The sequence below is a fragment of the Spermophilus citellus genome (assembly GCF_964194105.1).
Source record: "Spermophilus citellus genome assembly, chromosome: 16".
NCBI lineage: Eukaryota > Metazoa > Chordata > Mammalia > Rodentia > Sciuridae > Spermophilus > Spermophilus citellus.
Genome location: NC_138196.1, coordinates 80,878,169 through 80,897,035, shown reverse-complemented (window position 1 = coordinate 80,897,035; position 18,867 = coordinate 80,878,169). Strand labels below are relative to the sequence as shown.

General features: G+C 58.1%; 1 protein-coding gene across 1 annotated transcript; it reads right to left on the bottom strand.

Annotated features, from left to right (window-relative positions):
- Positions 1 to 1,027: 1,027 nt before the first annotated feature.
- Positions 1,028 to 18,281, bottom strand: LOC308635044 (uncharacterized protein C8orf74 homolog; the record flags this gene model as incomplete). The annotated part of the gene is made up of 3 exons (XM_081269310.1): positions 1,028 to 1,264; positions 3,317 to 3,738; positions 17,960 to 18,281. Coding segments are annotated over 3 exons (981 nt in total), but the record flags the coding sequence as incomplete, so codon positions are not given.
- Positions 18,282 to 18,867: the final 586 nt, after the last annotated feature.

Sequence of the window (18,867 nt, the reverse complement as noted above, 5' to 3'; positions counted from 1 at the left end):
GTTGGACGTGGGAACACTGAAGAGGGATATGGATGGAATGGGCGAGCCCCCCATGGGAGAGCCAGGTGAGAGGGGCTAGCAATCACTTCTACTGAAGGGACCACCCAGTGTTGGGCTGCTCCTTCCAGTGCCTCTGGACAGTGAGTAGTGCTGGGCCCGGGGACCCTGGGCACCAGGGGGCCTCACTCTCTGGCAGTGTGTGGTAAGGTCCTTCCTGCCTGACTTGGGGGCAGAGTCCCTGTCAGGCCAGCAGCGACAGCAGTCTTGCCATGGTTTGCCTGAGTGGCACGGTGCCCTGGGAAGAGCAGAGAAAGAGGAGGAGTCCTGAGGACTGGGGTCTCGCCCTGGCTCTTTGGCTCCCTCGATGGGTGACGTTGATACTAACCCCCTTGAACTGTGAAGTCCTTGACACACAGGAACAGCGACCTGGTCTTGCCTCTGTCCTAGGATGTTGTGAGAGGGACCTTGGCCACACCCACAAACCTCCCACCTGACAGCAGGGACCCAGGGACAGAAGGGACACAGGCAGAGTGACACATTAGACCAGCGGCAAAGCAGGGCTCATGCCAGGTCTCTGACCTCCTCCTGGGTGGCGCTTTCTGGAAGTGTGAGGTTCTGCAAGCTCCCCGCCCCCCATCCACCCCTCTGAGCTGATCCCGTGGTGAACATCTGGGTGGAAGATGCCCGTCAGCTAAGGGAAGCCCGGAGCTAGAGCCGGAGCCGGCTGGTGGCTGGTGTTGGGCTCCCCGATCCTTACTGCCCAAGCCCACTCGCTCAGATTCAGCCGCTGGGTGCCTGACTCCGGGCCAAGAGGACGCCCTGTGCCGTATTGGGCCGAGGCGGGCACCCTCTCCCGTCACCAGGGCACACAGCTGGGCTGGATTTCCGATGCTGAAGAAGGTTTCCAAGACAGACTCAGGATGCATTTTGCTTTTTTCTTTTAATCACTAGAAGCCTCTGCTCTGTTGGGTGCTGAGCACACCATATAACCCTTCCCTGGTCGCCTCTGGGCGCCTGGGCAGGGACTTCACTTCTTTGCTTTGGCTTTCTTTCCCTTGTTCCCTTTGTTGGGCTTCTGGTGAGTGTCCTCTCGCCCCGGATTGCCGGGGAGTGGGGGGAAGGGGAGCGGGGCGTTGAGACTCATGGTCTTCCTCTGAAGCCGCAGGTCCAGGATGTCAAACGTGACCTGGATCTCGTACTGCAGCAGCTCCTGCAGGCACTCGATCTGGATGTGGATGGCCTCGCTGACCAGGCGCTCCAGAACCTGGGGGCCAGAGGCTGGTGAGCCGGGCCCCCAGGAAGCCCTTCCCAGCCCTCCCTGAGCTGAACACCTCCACGGTCCTCTCCACCCACACCGCCCTGCAGGCCACAGGATCGGCTGTGTCAACTGGCCCCGCTCTCTCTATCGGGCTCCCCTCTCCCTGCCCATTGTCACATCTCCAAGTCCTTTTTGGACAGAAAGGGAAACTACTCCAGGAAGTGGGCGTGTCCTCCCGTCAGCTGTGGGAAGAGGGAAACTGAGCCACCAACTGCCATGTCACCAGGAAGCGGTCTCTGTCAACTCCTGGTGCCATAGCATCCTGGAGACAGGGACATGTAACCCTTTGCTCCAGTTCCTGCCTGAGTAGCCAGCCAACAAAGGAGAGGTTATGCCCATCCAGGGATGTGGGGGACGTTCTGGAATATTCCTTGATACATCTGAGGTCTGTATTTTAGCTTAAAAACCCATGCACACCCAGCGGCTTGGGGGCTGTGAGTTCAAAGCAGCCTCAGCAAAAGTGAGGTACTAAGCAGCTCAGTGAGACCCTGTCTCTAAATAAAATACAAAATAGGGCTGGGGATGTGGCTTAGTGGTCGAGTGCCCCTGAATTCATCCCCAGCACCCAAAACAAACAAACAAACAAACAAACAAACAAACAAACAAGCAAAACCCATGCAGAATTTTGCATTAGCCTCAAAATATCTGTCCCCGCCTCCTAAAATGAGAATACTGTTCCTCCTTGAGTCCTGGGGACATGGGCTACAAGCTGATGCCCCATGCTCTTTCTGTGGAGCTTAGGGCTGCCAGCTCAGGCCAACTGCCAGGGCACACGTGGAGGGGCCTCGGCTCATGAGCCAGACAGGGCAGGGAGAGTGGGCAGGAGGGGCTGTCGAGTGTGTAGAGAGAGCAGGAGTGGGGACCTCACATATTCTGCAGCGAGGTCCCCTGAAGAGGGCTGCAGACAGGCTGGTGCCTGGATTCTACTCAGTCCCCATTGGATGCCTGTGTGTGTGTGTGGGGGGGGGGTACTGGGGACTGTGCTACTCTGCATGGAGCTCTAGCCCCAGCCCTTATTCTTACTTTGAGACATGGTCTTCCTAAATTGCCCAGGCTGGCCTTGAACTGCCTCAGCCTCCTGGGTTGCTGGGATCACGGTGGCACCACTGTGCCTGGTCCCTGTGGGATACCTTAATGCACTGAGGTTACATGGCACCTGGATGTGCTGTGTTTCTGCAGACCTAGCCTTGGATGAGTACCATCCATTCTGTCGTTTTAATTTTTCTTTAGAGATTTTCCAAATATGTTTTTGAATTTCAAAGGAATTCTTTCCTCATCAGGTGACAATTCAGAAACCAAAACTAACTGACAAACTACGAAACTCCTTGGGGACACACAGCCCTTTCCCCTGCCCCCCCCCCCCGCCCAGTGCCCACAACACAGGCACACACCTACACACGTGCACACGCTCGTCTCTGTGTTCAAAGACCAGGTGACCAAGACAGTGCCAGTACCTGTGTAGAGCTAGAGCTGGCCTCAACTCCCTCAGGCTGGTCGCCATGATACGAGAGGTTGGGGAGGCGCTGGCCACGGGGGCCTGGGGTCTTTGTACCCATGGGCAGGGCAGCTGTGTCTCACATCCACCACCAGACCCTTCTGGTCCTGCCTGGCCTCACCCAAACCCCCTCCCTGAGCGGTCTCCATGCTCCTTCCTCCATGGTCCCTGGGCCTCCGTGGACCAGGGCATTAGGAAAATCTGCAGATCCACAATGACAGTGTGACAGAACATGGACTTAGGGTCGGCCAGACCCTAGGCCCACTGTAACCTCTACCCAGGTTAGCTTGGTGGCTTTGGGCAGAGTAAGTTCACTGAGCCTCATTTGTCTCACCATCAAAATGGGGACACAGTGTCTGTCCTGCAGGGAGGTGTCATGGCACCTGCAGGCACGGCCCGCGGGACACACCGGGTTCCTACGTGCTTCCGTGTGGAAGACGAGGCTGTGTCGGAGTCCAGCCTGTGTCCCCGCGGGAAGTGAGCGCCGGCAGCGGGAGCCTCACCTCTCTCCTCAGGGTCCGGTGCGGCTCTGCGGGCGCCCCTGCGGGCACCACCTGGCCCCCAAAGGCCTTCTGCAGCATGTGCGCCTGCTCCAGGCTCAGCGTCTCCTTCAGGAGCAGCATGTTGGTGCGCTTCTGCACCTCGGCCGTCCGCAGCTCGGCCAGCTGCTGCTCGTGATGCCACACCTCCCTGTCCGTGCCCTCGGCCAGCGGGAGGGGCTGGGGCGGCGCACACACCTCCAGGTGGGTGACCGTCAGGTTGACCTCCTGGTCCTGGCCCAGGACGTACTGGTAGAGTCGGTAGTGGCGGATGAAGGTGTTGTGGAAATAGTCGCAGAGGGCCAGCAGGTGGGCAGTGCTGAACTGCCTCTGGTAGTCCCTGAGCTTGTTCCCCAGAATCGTTACCGCCTCAGTGATGGAGCAGCCTGTGGGCACAGAGGGCCAGGGGCAGAGCGTGAGCTGGCAAAATCACCCTGGTGGCCCGCTGGCCTGGGCTCTGATTCTGTCTGCCACTCGTTGTCTCTGGAGCTGTGGAGCAGGCAGCTCTCCCTTTTACCCTAGCTTCCACACACACTCACACGCACAGACACACTCACACACACCCCCCCACACACTCACACACACTTACCCACACTCACACACATGCACACGCGCATACTCACACGCGCACACACACCCACACACACACACACCCACACCCACACACACACTCACACACACACACTTTTCTGTTTTGTTTTTGGTACTGGGGATTGAACCGGGGCGCCTAACCACTGAGCCCTATCTCCAGCCCTTTTAAAATTCTTATTCAGGGTCTTGCTGAGTTGCTCAGGGCCTCGCTAACTTGCCAAGGCTGGCTTTGACCTTGCGATCCTCTGCTTCTGCCCCGCGAGCTGCTGGGGTCTCAGGTGTGTGCCACCGCCTGGCCTGGCTTCCATGCTCGTCTTCCCCGCCTCCAGTGGCCGTCCGTCCTCACCTGTTTTGTCCAGGGGCCCTGCCTTAATAGCCGAGCTTCACAGAGTTTCCTCGTGGACTCTTGAGGAGGAGGCAGGGTGCTGGAGGGGTCTGGTCTGAGCGGGGCACGCAGGGATGGCGAAGGCCCAGACAACTGCTGCACTAGTGGCCAGGGCTCTCGGTGGGGCAAGGATCACTGACCCCTGAAAAGCCTCACCTCTGAGGGTAGTGCCTTGGCAAGCTCCGGAGAGGGAAGCACCCCTCCTGTCCCCTCCCGTTCCCTGCTGCTCACGGCCCTTTGGGAGTTTAAGGCAGAAGTCGGTTGTCTGCAGCCCGTGACTGGGGTTTGACAGGGTGTTGTCTAGAGCATGTGTGTGGCCTGGTGACACTCATAGAGCAGACGCAGGGGGCAGCTGAACAGGCTCCTGGGTGTGAGCAGACGTGGTTCTCACACAGATGCTGTCCCTGAAGCCCTCTGTGAACATGGCCACAGCTTTCCTGCTCCCCACTGTGTCCTCTGCAAGGCGGGAGCTGCAGCCAGGTGACCATCATGTCACTGTTTCAACGCCTTTGGCGCTCCAGGGCCATTAGAGGATGGCAGTCCAGCATGGGTGCTGGGGGCTTGCCTCCACCCTGGGGCTGGCTCGCCTGCACAGCCCTTCCCCGGCTCCCTCAGGGAGACCACAGCTGGGCAGGATCACTCCTGGCTCTGCAGGAGGGGTCACGGCCTCACACCCAGGTCTCCTGGAAAGTCCTCTGCCCATTCTTGTTCACACTTGGCTCCACCCCGAGGCCGCTGGGTGGGTGGGGCTATCCTGGGTGGGGCTATCCCTCTTCCTCCCCAGAGGCCTGGGGTAGGGTGCTGTCTTAGTGGACGGGCACTGCTCCACTGTGGGCCTCACTGGGATGTGCTGGGGGTGTCTTGGATACTCAGGCTGCATCTCCCACAATGGCCTAAGGAGGCCTCTGGACAGTGTTGTGATCCTGGTGCAGCGTTGAGGGTCCCTGGGCTGGGCCACCCTCCTCTCAGGACAAACCTGCAGGCTCAGAACGGCCCCCACTCCAGCTGAGCTCCGTCTCAGAACAGGGTCCTGGGTTTGGAGGATTGGGGCACTGTCCATTCTTGTGACATGGGGCCTTCGCCTGCTCACATGTGAAATGCAGGACAATCACATTCATGCTGCAGGCCGGTTGGAAGACCAGTTGGGGCCATGGACCAAGTGCTCCACCCGGAGCCTGCCAGAGTCAGCAGTCACCTCAGGAGAGTGTGCCTGCTCTGTGGCCCCGCCACCCACCCACCCAACCCTCCCTCCCTTCCATCCAAGGCTCATTTGCCAGATTTGCCGGACTGTTGCTGAGCCTATAAATGGCTGCAGCCTGTCTTGGCAATGCTCTGGTAAATAAGGCCCATCCCCTGCCCTCACGGTGCTCGCCCAAGAGACCAAAGCAGAAAATCACAAGGCCTGAGGCCCAGGTTGTGGCTCGGTGGTAGAGAGCTTGCCTACCCCATGCTAGGCCCTTGGTTCAATCCCAGGGCTTTCTGGGGAAAGCTTGGGCTTGGGACTGCCATGGAGGGACTATCACCAGGGCCAGCACTGGACCATGTGCCACAGGGGCCTGGTGGACATTGTGAGCCAGCGAAGCAACTCCACTGTGCGGAGTGCAGTGACAAGCTGTTCTTCACTCAGCTGACGCACACTGACTGGGGGCCTCTGTGCACAAGAGCTCTTCTTCCAGGCCCCAGGGAGTTCTAGGGAGAAGCCATACAGATAATCTAGCTCTGCACAGGGCCACGGGGGCTGGAAGGGCACAGTAGGAAAAGCAGGTATCTGGATAGTCAGGGAGGGGTCTCTGACACGGTGACAAAGGAGCCCAGATGGGCAACATAAGAGCTGTTTTCTGGGCAGAGGTGGGTAAAGGAGAGAGGGGCAATGGGGGCTGGCCCTGTCCACAGAGGCCCTGCTCTCCAGAGCACCTGGCGCTGCCTCACACTGCAGTTCACCGGTGTGTGTTGCCCTGCGCCAGAAGGTGAGTCCTGAGCACGTGGCAACTGGGTAAGGAGCTTGCCCGGCACCCGGCACCTCTCCTGGACTTAGAGACTGGTTGAATGAACCTGAGCTCACAGGTGGCCACCGCAGCGTTTGCAGGTGGCTGGAGGTATGGGGGAACATCATTCTAGAAGAATTACTCAGTGAGCCCCCCATGTGCTGGGTGTGGGGCACAAGTGGACTATGGATGTGGTCACCCCCTCGGAGGCTGCTGGGTGGGAGGGGCTCCCAGGTTCATGGGCAGCAGGGACAGTGGCTAAAGGCCAGCGGGGGCGGGCAGCGTGGCTGTGGGGGCACCCACATGGAGCTCCAGTTTCCCGGAGGCAGAGCTGATTCTGGGGCACTGGCTGGGGACAGAAAGGCTTGGGAGTGACAGTTCAGACAGAGAGCTTGGGAGGAGCCTCTAGGCCACACCAAAGAGCCGGACTTTCCCGCAGAAGCCTGGGACATCCAAGGATGAGCGTCAGGGCTGCCCGGAGCTCGGGAACCACCGCGTCAGGAATCTGCACGCAGCTTGCTCTGGGCTGAGCCCGCGAAGGTGGAGAAGTTCACCACGTGAGCAGCTCCACTCAGAAGCCTGGAGGCTAGAGGCAGAGGCCTGGCAGGGTCCAGCGGGAAGGTGGAGGCTCTATGGCAGGGTACAGGAATGGCCAACAGAGGGATCCCAGATGGGCACGAGGCCCTCGTTTCTGACCATCAAAGCTGGACCACACAGAAGTATAATAGAACTCCACCAGGCGGCTCACTGGACTTCTCCGGACTCCTTGGAGCTGAGCTTCCGGAAGCTGTCCTGCTTATGTTCCAGAATGGCCTGGCAGCGCATGGGTGGGGGTCACTGGTCCTCCAAGTGAGTGGCCGTGCCTGCCTTCTGTGCCAAGACCACCCCAGAGATCATGCACGGAGCCCAGCCTGGTCGAGAAGTCTGCAAGGCACATTGTGCTGCGTGCTGTAGCAGACGTGGCCAAGTGTTCCTTGTGGCTGGTCACCCTGGCAGGTGTCCGACAACCCCACTGTGGACCTTGTCCTGAGTCTACAAGCAGGCACAGTCCCTGGCTGGATTCTCACCGCAGCCCCAAGACGCTCTCTGGCCAGTGCTGCGTTTCCCCTCCGAAGCTGGCTCCTGAGACCAGCGCTCTGCACCCCAGTGACTCAGAGCAGAGGGATTAGGGCTCAGGGAGAAGCCTCTGGCTGAGCAGATCTGTGCCTGCACATTGTTCTTCAATAACAGGGAGTGGCCTTCATTTGCATTGGCTGCTGAGAACTTCCTGAAGTTGTCCCCAAGCCCCTGGAGGCCAGCACCTGTGAGGGAAGCTGCAGGAGTGGAGGAGGAGAGGAATGGGGAGGGGAGCGCGGAGGAGGCGCTGTGATGGCAATGCCAGCCGCTCCCACATGGGGCCAAAGAGGCACCAGGATGCACTGGGGGTCTCTGGGGCCTCCGAGGCTGCACAGCAGGGAGTGCAGGGGTGGGCCACCGGGCTAGCCAGAGGAGGGAATGGGGAGAGGGCCTGCCCCCTCTGGGTGGGCATGGGAGAGGAGCCAGGTGCCACCAGTGTCAGACGAGCCAGTCTGGTGGCCCCTGTCTTGGCTGCAAGGGGAAGAACCACAGACCCCTCTGGCTGGCTTAACTTTGCCCCAAAGCCAGAGCCCAGAGCTGGAGCAGGAGTATGCAAAGCAGAGGAAAGCACAAGCCTGCCACCTCTGTCCAGCCCTGTCCTCGTGCCCCTGACTGCTCTGGGTCCCTCCCCTGCTCTCACGCAGGGGCTGCTGAAGACCTTGACCAGGAGGCAGCACCACGATGGCAGGACACAGGCGTGGTCCTCTGGGTCAGGGGTCTCCTACGGCAACGTGGCCCGGCACGCCCCGGCCTCCCAGGCCCCCAGCCCCTCCCAGGGCAGCGAGGCCTGGGTAGGCATCATCGCTTCCATCTGTTCGAGAAATTGGCTCAAAAAGGCCGGGAGATTTGCCCAGGGGCATACAGCAGGTAAGTGGCAGAGCCCGAATTCAAACTCCGACCATGTGGCTCCAAGTGGCTTCTTTGTAGGAGGTGGATGTGAGAAGGGCCCCTAACTCAAGGGGACATTCTGCAATAGGTATTGCATCAAAATGCATGTTTCATGGCCAGAGTCTCCAAGAAACGGGATCCTGGGAAACCAAATGGAGTCTCAGTATGATAATGAGCTCAGCAGATCACCCAAAAGGGCTGAGCAAGCGCAGCGCTTCTCAGATCTACCCAGGACAAATGGTCTCTTGGGACCAGGGAGCACACTGGGGGAAATACTGAGCTGGTCCAGCTCCTTTGTTCAAAGATGGGGAAACTGAGGCCCAGAGATGGGCAGGACTTGCTCCAGCACAGGGGCCTGGACCGGCCAGCAGAGTCCTCCCTGATGCCTCTTCCAGCTTGGGGAAGGGACAGTTCTACTTCTTGTCAGTGCCCCCAGGTCCTGGGGCTCCTGGGTGGTGAGCAATGACTCAGAAAGTGGTGGGGAGTCTCCCTAGGGGGAAGGGGTCCAGTAGAGGGAGGAGAGCTGGATCTGGGTGGGGCTGCCCTGCGTGGACTTTGTGGTGCTCGGATGACCTCTGGCCTGGGGCCAGGCAGAAGTTCCAGGTGAGAGTCCAAGAGCTCTCCACCTTGGCTAAGACCACTCCCACAGCTCCTGCCTGCCCCAAGGTCTTCAGGTCCTGGGAGGTCCCCCACCTCCTGCTGCAGAACTAGCAGTCTCCTCAGGAGCCCCTGATTTCTGGGGCTGGTGCAAAGCTCCTGGTGGAGCCGCAGGGAGAGGGAGTGGGTCACCTGGTGCAGCCTGATATCCCTCTGGGGGAGGACCAGCAACGTCCCTCCTGACGTCTCCAGGCAGCCTGGTGGGTCAAGGAGTACCATGGTGACTGGCACAAACCTCACCAGCTGCCCTGGGACTGGGCATGCTGCTCTGGTCTGGTCACGCCCCGTGTGTGGGCAGGCAGCCGCACACTGTTCTCCGTCACCATTCACTGTCACACGAAGCACTGGTGATGGGCGGGGACTCAGAGCCTGGCCCTGAACAAGGCAGGACGGTGAGCCTGTGAGGGGCTGAGGCTGGGAATTCACAGGGTGCTGGTCTCCTCTGACCTTGGCCACCTGACCACCAGCATGGCTCTGCCCTCTGGGGAGGGCGTTCTGATCTGTCCAGTGGAAGCAGTGGACTACGTGCCTGGCGGAGCTGGGTGACAGCCTGTGCGTCCAGTGCTCTACAGTGCGCCACACACAGTAGGCCCGCAATACATAACCTTGTCCTTGTCCTCTCTTCCCTAGGCCTCCACTGGTGTCCCCCACCCTGGGAGGTAATCTGGAATCCACCAGGCTCTCAGGGGCAAGGCCTGACCTTGGGGCCGTGAGTCCTGGAGACGGGGTGGCCTCCATCTGGGTGGTCACCTGGTGGCTCTGTTGACCATATGGGAGGTGGAGTGTGGGCCAGTGTGGTGTCAGGGAAGCTCTTTGTTCCCTGGACACAGTGACATCAGGGGGAAGGATGGCAGGAGTTGCCTGGGCCCCCAGTCATGGGGCTGCAGGGGAGAGGAGGAGGTTGCCTTTCTGGTCAGCCTTTTTGTGGGAAGGGGGTGACTTCTAAGCAACTCAGTCTGGAATGACCGCTGCAGTGAGTGGTGGCAGGACAGGGCCATCAGGCAGAAGTCCAAAGAGACCAGCTTTGGTTCAATAATAGGAAGAATGTTTGAGAAGCGAGAACCACTCGTCTCCTGAGGAATGAGATCAGAGCTGGCAGCTGTGGGTCCCAGAGCTGGAGACAGAGTTCCTGAATGTGCACTTGGGTGGGGAACGAGGACTGTGGAACCTCTTGGTCTCTTCCACTCTAAGATGCAGGAATTTCCATGGGGCGGACAGTCCCCGAAGCCACCATGGAGGTGTGGTGGGTGCCTCCCAGCCACGCTCTGCCGCGGACTCCAGCTTGCTGAGGGGCTTCTTCACCCTCACAGTCTCCCCCGAGATGAGAAGCACCAGGTAACCTCACTGAAGCAGGCCCTGGCACGGAGAGAGCCAGCTGCTCCACACAATCCCCCATCCCCTCTGACGGGGGTCCCTGAGGCTGACCGTGTGTCCAGCAGGCCAAGGAAGGAATGAAAAGCAAGAGGTCACACCAGAGAGCCAGAGGTCCGGTCTTGAGGGTCCCTGCACATCTGCCCACCCACGGGGGCGTGTCTAGCACAGGGTGCAGCTCAGCGTCTCAGCTGGCCCGGACAGTCACCCATCAGGGCCTTCCTGTCAGGAGCCGGGACCCGTCCCGCCCCATTCTGTGGGAACTCCAGGTGACCGAGGCACCAACACCCAGGTGTCTGCCTGGTCCCTCTTTCTTCTACTCCTGGCACCTCATGCCTCTCACGCAGGGGCTCCTCCCGGGCTTCCTGCTTTTCAGGACTCATGGCCCCTTGACCAGGCCTCCATCAAGATGGACAGTTGCCAGCCAGGGGGTGTCCTCTGCTGTCAGACAGACGTAGGCACAGCCCGTGGGCACACCTCCTGGGCCTCAGTGTCTCCCCTTAAAAACATTTCCCATGATACCAGGCTGTGGTAAGTGGCCACACCACACTGGGCCACCCCAGGAGGGTGGATAGCCCCGCCAGGGGATGTCGGGGAAGGTTTCTATGGCATGGTCTTGATTTCTGGCCTCCTGATGACAGTGTCACCTGGTGAGCTGTGACCTCACTCTGTGAGTTGTGCGCCACTGAATTTATATGCTAAAGTCCCAACCCCAGGACCTCAGGGTGACTGCATTTGGAGATGGTGTCCGAAGAGAGGATTGAGGTTAAAACAGGTCATGTGGGTGGCCTTCATCCCATATCACTGGTGTCCTCATAAGAGGAGGAGATTAGGACACAGACACCCACAGAAGGAGGGCCAGGTGAGGGCTCGGGGAAGACACCATTCACAAGCCAAGCCGAGGGGTTCCGGAGGAGCCAGGCCTGCTGAGGCCCTCATCTTGGACTGCGCCTCCAGAGCCACGTGGACACAGATGTCCGATGTTGAATCACCTGGTCTGTGGGTTTCGTGGTGGTGGCCTGAGCAGACAAAGGGGCTCAGGGGGTATCGGAAATGATAGTTGTCATTTGTCCCAAGAAATGCTCTCTCTAAGACCCAGCCAGTGGCCTTTGTAGAGATTCCGACAAAGAAGTTGCCTCCAGAGACCCCTGAGGGCCTCTGGTGAGGTGCTCCTGCTCCTGCTGGAGGGAGGGTCTGTCGCCCCTGCTCCCGGCTCTGCTGCTCCTGATGCCAGGGGAGGGTGCTTGGGGGCTTGTAGTGTAGACCCGAGGTACAACCATCCATGTCCCAGGAGAAGAACCTCATGGGGAGTTGGGGGTCGTTCCTCCTCCAGACTCCAGCTGTTGGGGACAGGCAGGTGGCTACCTTCTCATCCACTGGTGGCCTGGGTGACATTTCCTGAAGAATCAGGAGTGGCTGTGGGTGGAACTGCAGATACCAGGGCCATGACACACTTGGCCATCCTCCCTGTACCTCCACCAACTGGTCCTCCTAGCCCCAGGATCTGCCCGCCAGGCCAGCAGGCAAGGGGCCTTCCTACTCCAGGTGTCTGGAGGGACCCGGAGAGGCCTGTGTCCAAAGTGGTGGAGGTGGTTGACCGGGCAAGGCCCTGCAGGTGAGCAGGTGGGCAGGGGCCACACCCCTCCACTGAGTGAGAACAGCTATTCCTTCGACCCCTGTCCTGGTGCAGGGCCTCCTGAGCACCCTCAATCTCCCTCCCCTGAACCTCCTAGGTCTCGGGAAGTGTGCAAACTCTGCCCTCTTCCTGGGGTTTCCTCCCCCAAGATGTCCCATGCTGGAAGAATTCTGCACCTCTGTGCCATGGCTGGTGACTTCACTCCCGGCCCCGAGGGACAGGTGGGTGTGATCTGTCCAGAGCTTCCCAGAGACTGGCAGAGAGGTGCCAAGTGTAGAAGTCTGTCTCTCTGGCCTGGAGTTGAGCCCTTTGCCAGGGTGGAATCAGCTTATGCTTTTGAATAAAGGGCCGCTCTCTCCCTCCCTCCGCTGGGGCCCGATCAGGCAGCACGATAAGCGGAACTGGCAGCTGTCCTGGCAGAGTCTGAATCATTGTTGTGCAAACATGACCCTCCTTAAATGCTGTCTGCCAACCTCCTTATCTGGTACGCAAACAGAGCTCAGCCATCCTTAGCCCCAGATGAGCCACAACAAAGTGGCCCTGGGGAAGCTGCCTGCCAAGAGGAGCCCAGCCAGTGTGGGTGACAGCCACAGCAGAATCGCCCTAGAGCAGGCCGGGGACCCCGGTGACTCGGCCTGCGTCCACACCGTGATAGGTGGATGTGCCTGGGAGAGCAGGGAGGGAGGGCGGACGGGAAGGCCTGATCTGCCACTGTGTGAGCAGCTCCTGCCCCTCAATGCCAGGTCCCCTAACGAGGGCCGTGGACACTTCCCTCCTCTCCTGCTGAGGGGCAGCAAGGCCTCCTTGTGTGTGTGCCCCTGTGTGGAGCAGCTGGATTAGAGCCAGCCCTGTGGTAGCCTGGGCCTCCATTCTGCTGGCCCCTACCCGACCCCATCTGCAGAGGGAGGGAAGACCAAGGAATGGCAGCACTGGTCAGCAGTGGTACTCCTTGTCCTGGACCACACACTCCCGTGGTCCATCCCACCTCTGGACCGGGGAGCAGCGGTAGCTAACAGTGAGTGAGCGCTTCCAGCGTGCCAGTCACCTGCTGCAGACTTCACATGTCCTGTCCTGTTTAATCCTGCCCACTAACCACTGCCCTCTGGGTTGGAGCTGTTACCATCTCACTTCACAGAGGAGGAGACAGGGGCACAGAGAGGTACCCAGCGTTCCCCGGGTTAGCAGGAGCAGGTGAGGAGGTGGGATTTGAACCCAGACCTTCTGGCTGCAGGTCTGGTGCCTCGTTGCTCTGCTGCCTCTAACTCCACTGAGCACACATCTCCCTGGAGCAACCTGTACAGGGCGGGCGCCCTGGCCTCCCCTTCCCCGGGCACCTCTGTCCCTGTGGGCATCGAGGTCCTCCCTTTCATTCCTTAGTTAACCCCCGTTTTCATTCAATGCCTAGTGGACGCCATGTGCCTTGTCTGGCTCTGAGGACAGAGGGGACAAAGACGAACAGGTGCAGCCCCTCCCCTGGGGGGATTAAAGTCTCTTGGGGTCCAGCCTTCCTTGAGGTCCAGGTGGAGGACTCTGAGGAGTTGAGTCTGAATTGAATGGGCAGGACGTGGGTGAACAGGCTCACGAGGGTGTGCGAGGCAGCGCAGGAGGGCCGACATGGACGCAAGCCGAGGGCGCCCTGAGCGCTGCGAGACATCCTGGGCGTGAGGAGGGTCCTGGGGGGGCTGGCCATGGCTGCGGGGAGCCGCTGAACCAGGAGGCTGAACCAAGAGGCACGATGAAGAGGGCCTGGGGTGGCTCTGGGTGCAGTCCTGAAAGTTGGAATCCCGAAGGCCCCAATCCCCAGCTGCAATTCCCATGCGGGAGGAAAATGAGGCTCTGTACCAGGGCGGGAAAACTGGAGGCCGGGAGGGGATCCATGTTCTGGGTTGCAGGCAGGGTAGTCGCTAAATTACTCAGTCATGTCCTGCTGCTGCTCCTCACGGGTAGCACCGAAAACTGGCCTTTGTCAGAGAAGGCAGACATCAAGGGTCTTGGTGACTTTCTAAAGCAAGCATGTGCGAGACAGCTCCTCCCCAGTGCTACAAAACGCATTAGAGGCCGGACTGTTCTCGCTTGGGAATTTGCTTATGGACAGAGACAGACTTCTATTTATTACTAACAGCCTAAAACAGACTTCGGGTGCAGGAGCATCCCTTGAGCCCAGCAGCTCAGGGCCCGCCTGGGCACCAGAGTGAGAACCTGTCTCAAGACAACAAAAACTAGCACGTTTGACTTTGGCAAATAGATGGCACTTTCAAAACCAATCTCATTTTTTAAAGTCAAATACACAATTCATGTTCCTGTTAGATCCCCGAATTCTAGACCTTATTTGCAGGGTCATGTATCACAACTGGGGAAAGCATAGCACTTTAAAAATGCTTATCTGGAGATTTGGTAGACTTGGCAGAAGAGAAGGATTTCAATGGAATCTCCACACCGTGACGACATCTGGAATTAGGTGTGATCAAGGCTTCTAAAGGCACATTTCAAGGTGTTACAATAAAGTCAGTTTTCCCATTCAGCCCAGAGCATCTGGCAGAAAATTCGGATGAGTGGATACAACAACAATAAGAGCTTGAGTTTACAAATGCGCCCTTTGTCTGCCTTGGCTTTCGTTCAGCTGATGGGACTCCGGGAGCTTTGAATGAACTAAAGCTGCGTTTGCCCGAAGCAGCCAGTGACGTTACTGACGCGTTTGAAAATAGTTATGTACGAGGAGGACGAGAGGACAGACACCAGCGTCCCTGTTTGGTCTTCAAAATGTTGGTGCCGTATTCCGGGTCTGCACGCGAATGCAAGAGGAGTGAGTTTCACACTCCCCAAGAACACCAGGCCACGGCCCAGACAGGGGGACGCTTTCACAGGGAGGCCCACGCGGGCGGATGTGGAGTCACAGGAGAATTTCACCAAGGGTGGCACCAAGTAGGAAGCAAATGTGAGCATATTCTTCAAAGGGAGCCATGTCCCCAAAGAAAAAAAAAACAACACTGTGGGTTCTGATGGGAGACTTTGAAATCTGGTCAATGATTGTGAACATCATCCTGCTCTTTGCCTTTCGTAGCTTTTGACCTTTAAAATCTGCATTCTTCTTTGAAACAGCTCTTTTCTCCACTGTTTTAGTTTGTTAGTGTTGGTGACTTTTACCGTTTTCTATGCTGTTCATTTCATCTTTGCATCATTTCCAATGCAGGTATAAGCGTGCAAAGGCTTTTTAGAGAGTCCTGATTCATCACAGGCAGGTGGCTTTTTTGTTTTGTTTTGTTTGCAAATTCGACTCCTTGAAAGTGTGTCATTCAACGTGGACTTTGTGTGTGCGTTGTGTCATGTGAAAATGTTGAAATGTCCTTAATAAAGATGTCTTTTTTTCCTTTTTGTGAGGTGTCATGTTTATATACTGGCTTCTGTGAAGGATGAAATGTCTCAGGGTCTCGGCTTTCCAGGAAACTGGACATGATGGGTGACCTGACGTGGTTCTTGAGTGATCCACCGTGGCGGTCTGCCTAGGTGCTTCACACGACCGCAGGTGTGTGCTGGTGCTCGCCATCACAGCGCATCTCCCGGCGTTTTACTTTGCACTGTTTCTCCATGGATTTGGTTCACTGGCTGGTAGCTGTTAGACCTGTGCTACTGTCACGTGTACGCCTGAGGGGTTATGCCTCGAAAACTTTGTCTATTTTCTTTTGTAAAGTAGTCTGTGAAGTGTTATGTCACTTTGTTCTGGTGGGGAGACAGAATCTTAAGTTGCTGAGGCTGGCCTCAAACCCTCAATCCTCCAGGCTCAGCCTTCTGTGCCTCTGGGGCCACAGGCGTGTGCCACAACACCCAGATCTTTCAGGTCTACATGTCTCTCCAACAAATTTCCTTGTTAAAGAAAAAAAAAAAAGGCTTTTGGATAAATATTTTAAAATTATTTTTTCCAGAATTTTTTCTTCAGAATTTTAGACTTTGAGGATTTTTATTTTTCAGAACTTCACCATTTGGGAGTGTGGCCCAAACCCTGCCCAACACTCCAGTCACTCTTCCAAGTGCTTTATAGAAACGAACACAACAACCCCACAGTCATCCTCATTTTATAGATGCGTGATCTGAAGCACAGAGAGGTTGAAGCAATTGTCAAGGTCACACAGCTAGGAAATGATAGAATTAGGACTCCAGAAACATTCAGAGCTCTTCCTGAGACTGGCATTGACTGTGGAGAAATCTCTGCCAGGGCCAAGAAGAGAATTTTCACAGGTGATGGAGGCAACAGCTGGAATCTATCCTCTGCCTCTGGGGGATCAGCTTGTTCGAGTTCTCTGAGAGTCTCTGTGCACATGCTGCTGAGGAGATTGCCACCCAGACAGCCTCCCCACCAGGAGCAGCAGGTGTCGGCCAGGAGACACTGCTCCAGAGGTGTGGGCTGGTGCAGCTCTGCACCTTGGGTGGAGAGGGACATGTGGTGAGCAGAGCAAGAGGCTGATCCTCGCCTGCCGGACGGGCAGTGGGAGCCCCGAGCAGCTTCCGAGAGGGACCTGGTGGGACCATGTGTCTGAAAATTCACCCTGCGGTTTGGTGAGTGGGCTGCAGAATTCAGACTTGACGCAGTGGCCACCAAGAGGCGGAGGAGGACGTGGTGCCTGGTGGGATGGTGAGAGGTGGTGAGCTCAGGGGAGGACACTGAGTCAGGCGCTGGGACCCGACAGTGAGCTCAGGCTGCATCCGGACGGGGCCGTGTGCATCCCACGCAGGGACAGAGTCACCATATGGGGAAGACAGGGAGAGGGGGCGTCATGTGGCCTGGGTCCGTGGCCGCTGCTGGTCATGCCCAGAAAGCCCAACGAGGACCTTCCAACGTCCCCTACATGGTCAAAATCCCATTTTATGTTTTTGGGAGATGATTCCAAGATAAAACAAATTAAACATAAAAAAGTTACAAAAAATACCAGAAAGACATTCTTTTCCCAGTCGACTTGGGATGTGTAGGCCGCACGCAGCCCACCCACCCCAGGGTCCCCACTCGAGGCCTCCTAAAGCAAGGACACACCCAACCTGACCATCAGGACAGAAGGGGAGCCCTAGCACAGCAGGGCCCCAGTCGCCTTGGGGCCCGGTCTCCTCAGCCGCTCTCAGGCCGGCCTCGGTGGCCTTGGGCTGTCAGAGGCTGACTGGGAAGACCTGGGGCCACATTCTGCATGTGGCTCCTCAGGGAGATGCAGGTGCTGGGCCCTTGCTGGCCACAACGCACGAGGAGGTGGCTTCTCACCGCTGTCCCACCGGGACGCCCGGCTCTTGTGTGGCCTCTCACTGACGTTGCTGAGTCCACTTCAGCAGGGAAGTGTCTTTTGGCCTTTTCTATCTGGTCACAGGTGAGGTTGTCAAGAGGGGGTTCTTAGAAATACCCCATTTCTCACTGCCTTCTCCCTCGAGTCGACCCTTCGGGATGATTCTTGGCCAAGTTAACTGCGGCGAAGGCAGCACAGAGGGCCATTCTGAACGTGGTATTTGCTCCATAAATGAGTCTGCCTTTCAGAGCCCAAGAGGTGGACGGGTGTGACCACGTGCTCTCGGGCTCCTTCCCCATGACAGCTGTGCCCAGGGCAGGGGTGGCCGAGACGCACCCCAGATGTACCTGACAGCTCTATGTCAGGCCAGCAAGCTCAGACCTGAAGGGGGCCCCCCACATTCCACCCAGCAAGCCTGACCCCAGGGGGCTCGCTGTCCTCCAGGGCACCACGGGAAGTCCACGAGGGGCTGCAAGCAGGGGTGACACGTGACCATTGAAGCAAAAGTGAAACGCCACAGACGCAAACCCCAGCTAGCGCGGGCCTGGCCCGAGGGCCCCGAGTTTCGCGGCTGGCAGACACCTAGGAGCCTCCAGCCCTGGGGGGGCCTGGGCAGCGTGAGAGGAGCCAGTTCTAGTGGGAGGAAGGGTCTGGCTTCCCCGGGGCTCCCGGGGCGGCGACCTGGGGCTCACGGGCGCCCCCAGCCCGTGTCCATACCTTTGGTTTCCTTGAGCAGCTCTTCAGTGAACTTGACCACCTGCACCACCTCCACCCATGGGAAGCCCTTGCCCACCGCGAAGATGACGCTGTCATAGATGGTGTCCAGCAGGATGCTCCTGCGCGCGTCCCTCAACTCGTCAAACGCTTCCCAGTTCAGGAGTCTCCGCAGGTGCTCCCGACCTTTAGGTTTCTGCAGGACATGGCGCAGGAGTGAGAGGCCCACCCCCAGGCCCTCCGACCCCGGGGACAGGGAGGGAGGGTCTCCCGGGAGAATTCCGCTTTCTTTCTCCTCCCTGGGGACTTGTTCTTTTGTTCGAACTCATTTCTCCGAGACTCCTGAGGCAGACACCGCAGGCCCAGAGGGGTCTCAAGCTCTCAGTCACAGCCTGATCCCTCTTCCCTAAAACAATTTGATTTCCCCCAAGACTGCTTTCCACGGGTTTCCCGTTGATGGGATCATGGAATTCGCACTAATGTGCGGATGACTGACAGACAAGGCGTCTGGCAGGCGTTGTTGCACGGAAGGAATGAAGCTCAGCCATGGGACTCGGGCACTCTGGCAGAGCGGGAGGGAAAGACTGATGCAGTGAGACCCCGCTGCTTGAGAGTTCTTTAGCCCTTCCAGAAGGTTCTTCTAAGTCACCAACACACGTAGGAGATGCAAATGCCACTTAAGGGGGCAGGGTAGAAAAAGGTGTGGGGTGATGGTCTCCTCCCCACTGAGGGGACCCTGCCTGGGGACACCCACCCTGCCAGGGGGTGTCAGTCTCCTGGGTCAAGGATGCTCTGGCTGGGAGGACCCTGGGGACCATGACTGCTCTGATGGCACAGGGAGCCCGATCCCTTTCCTCAGTCCCAGAACCTCTTCTCCATGGCCACTCTCCTCTACCTGACCCAGGCGGTCC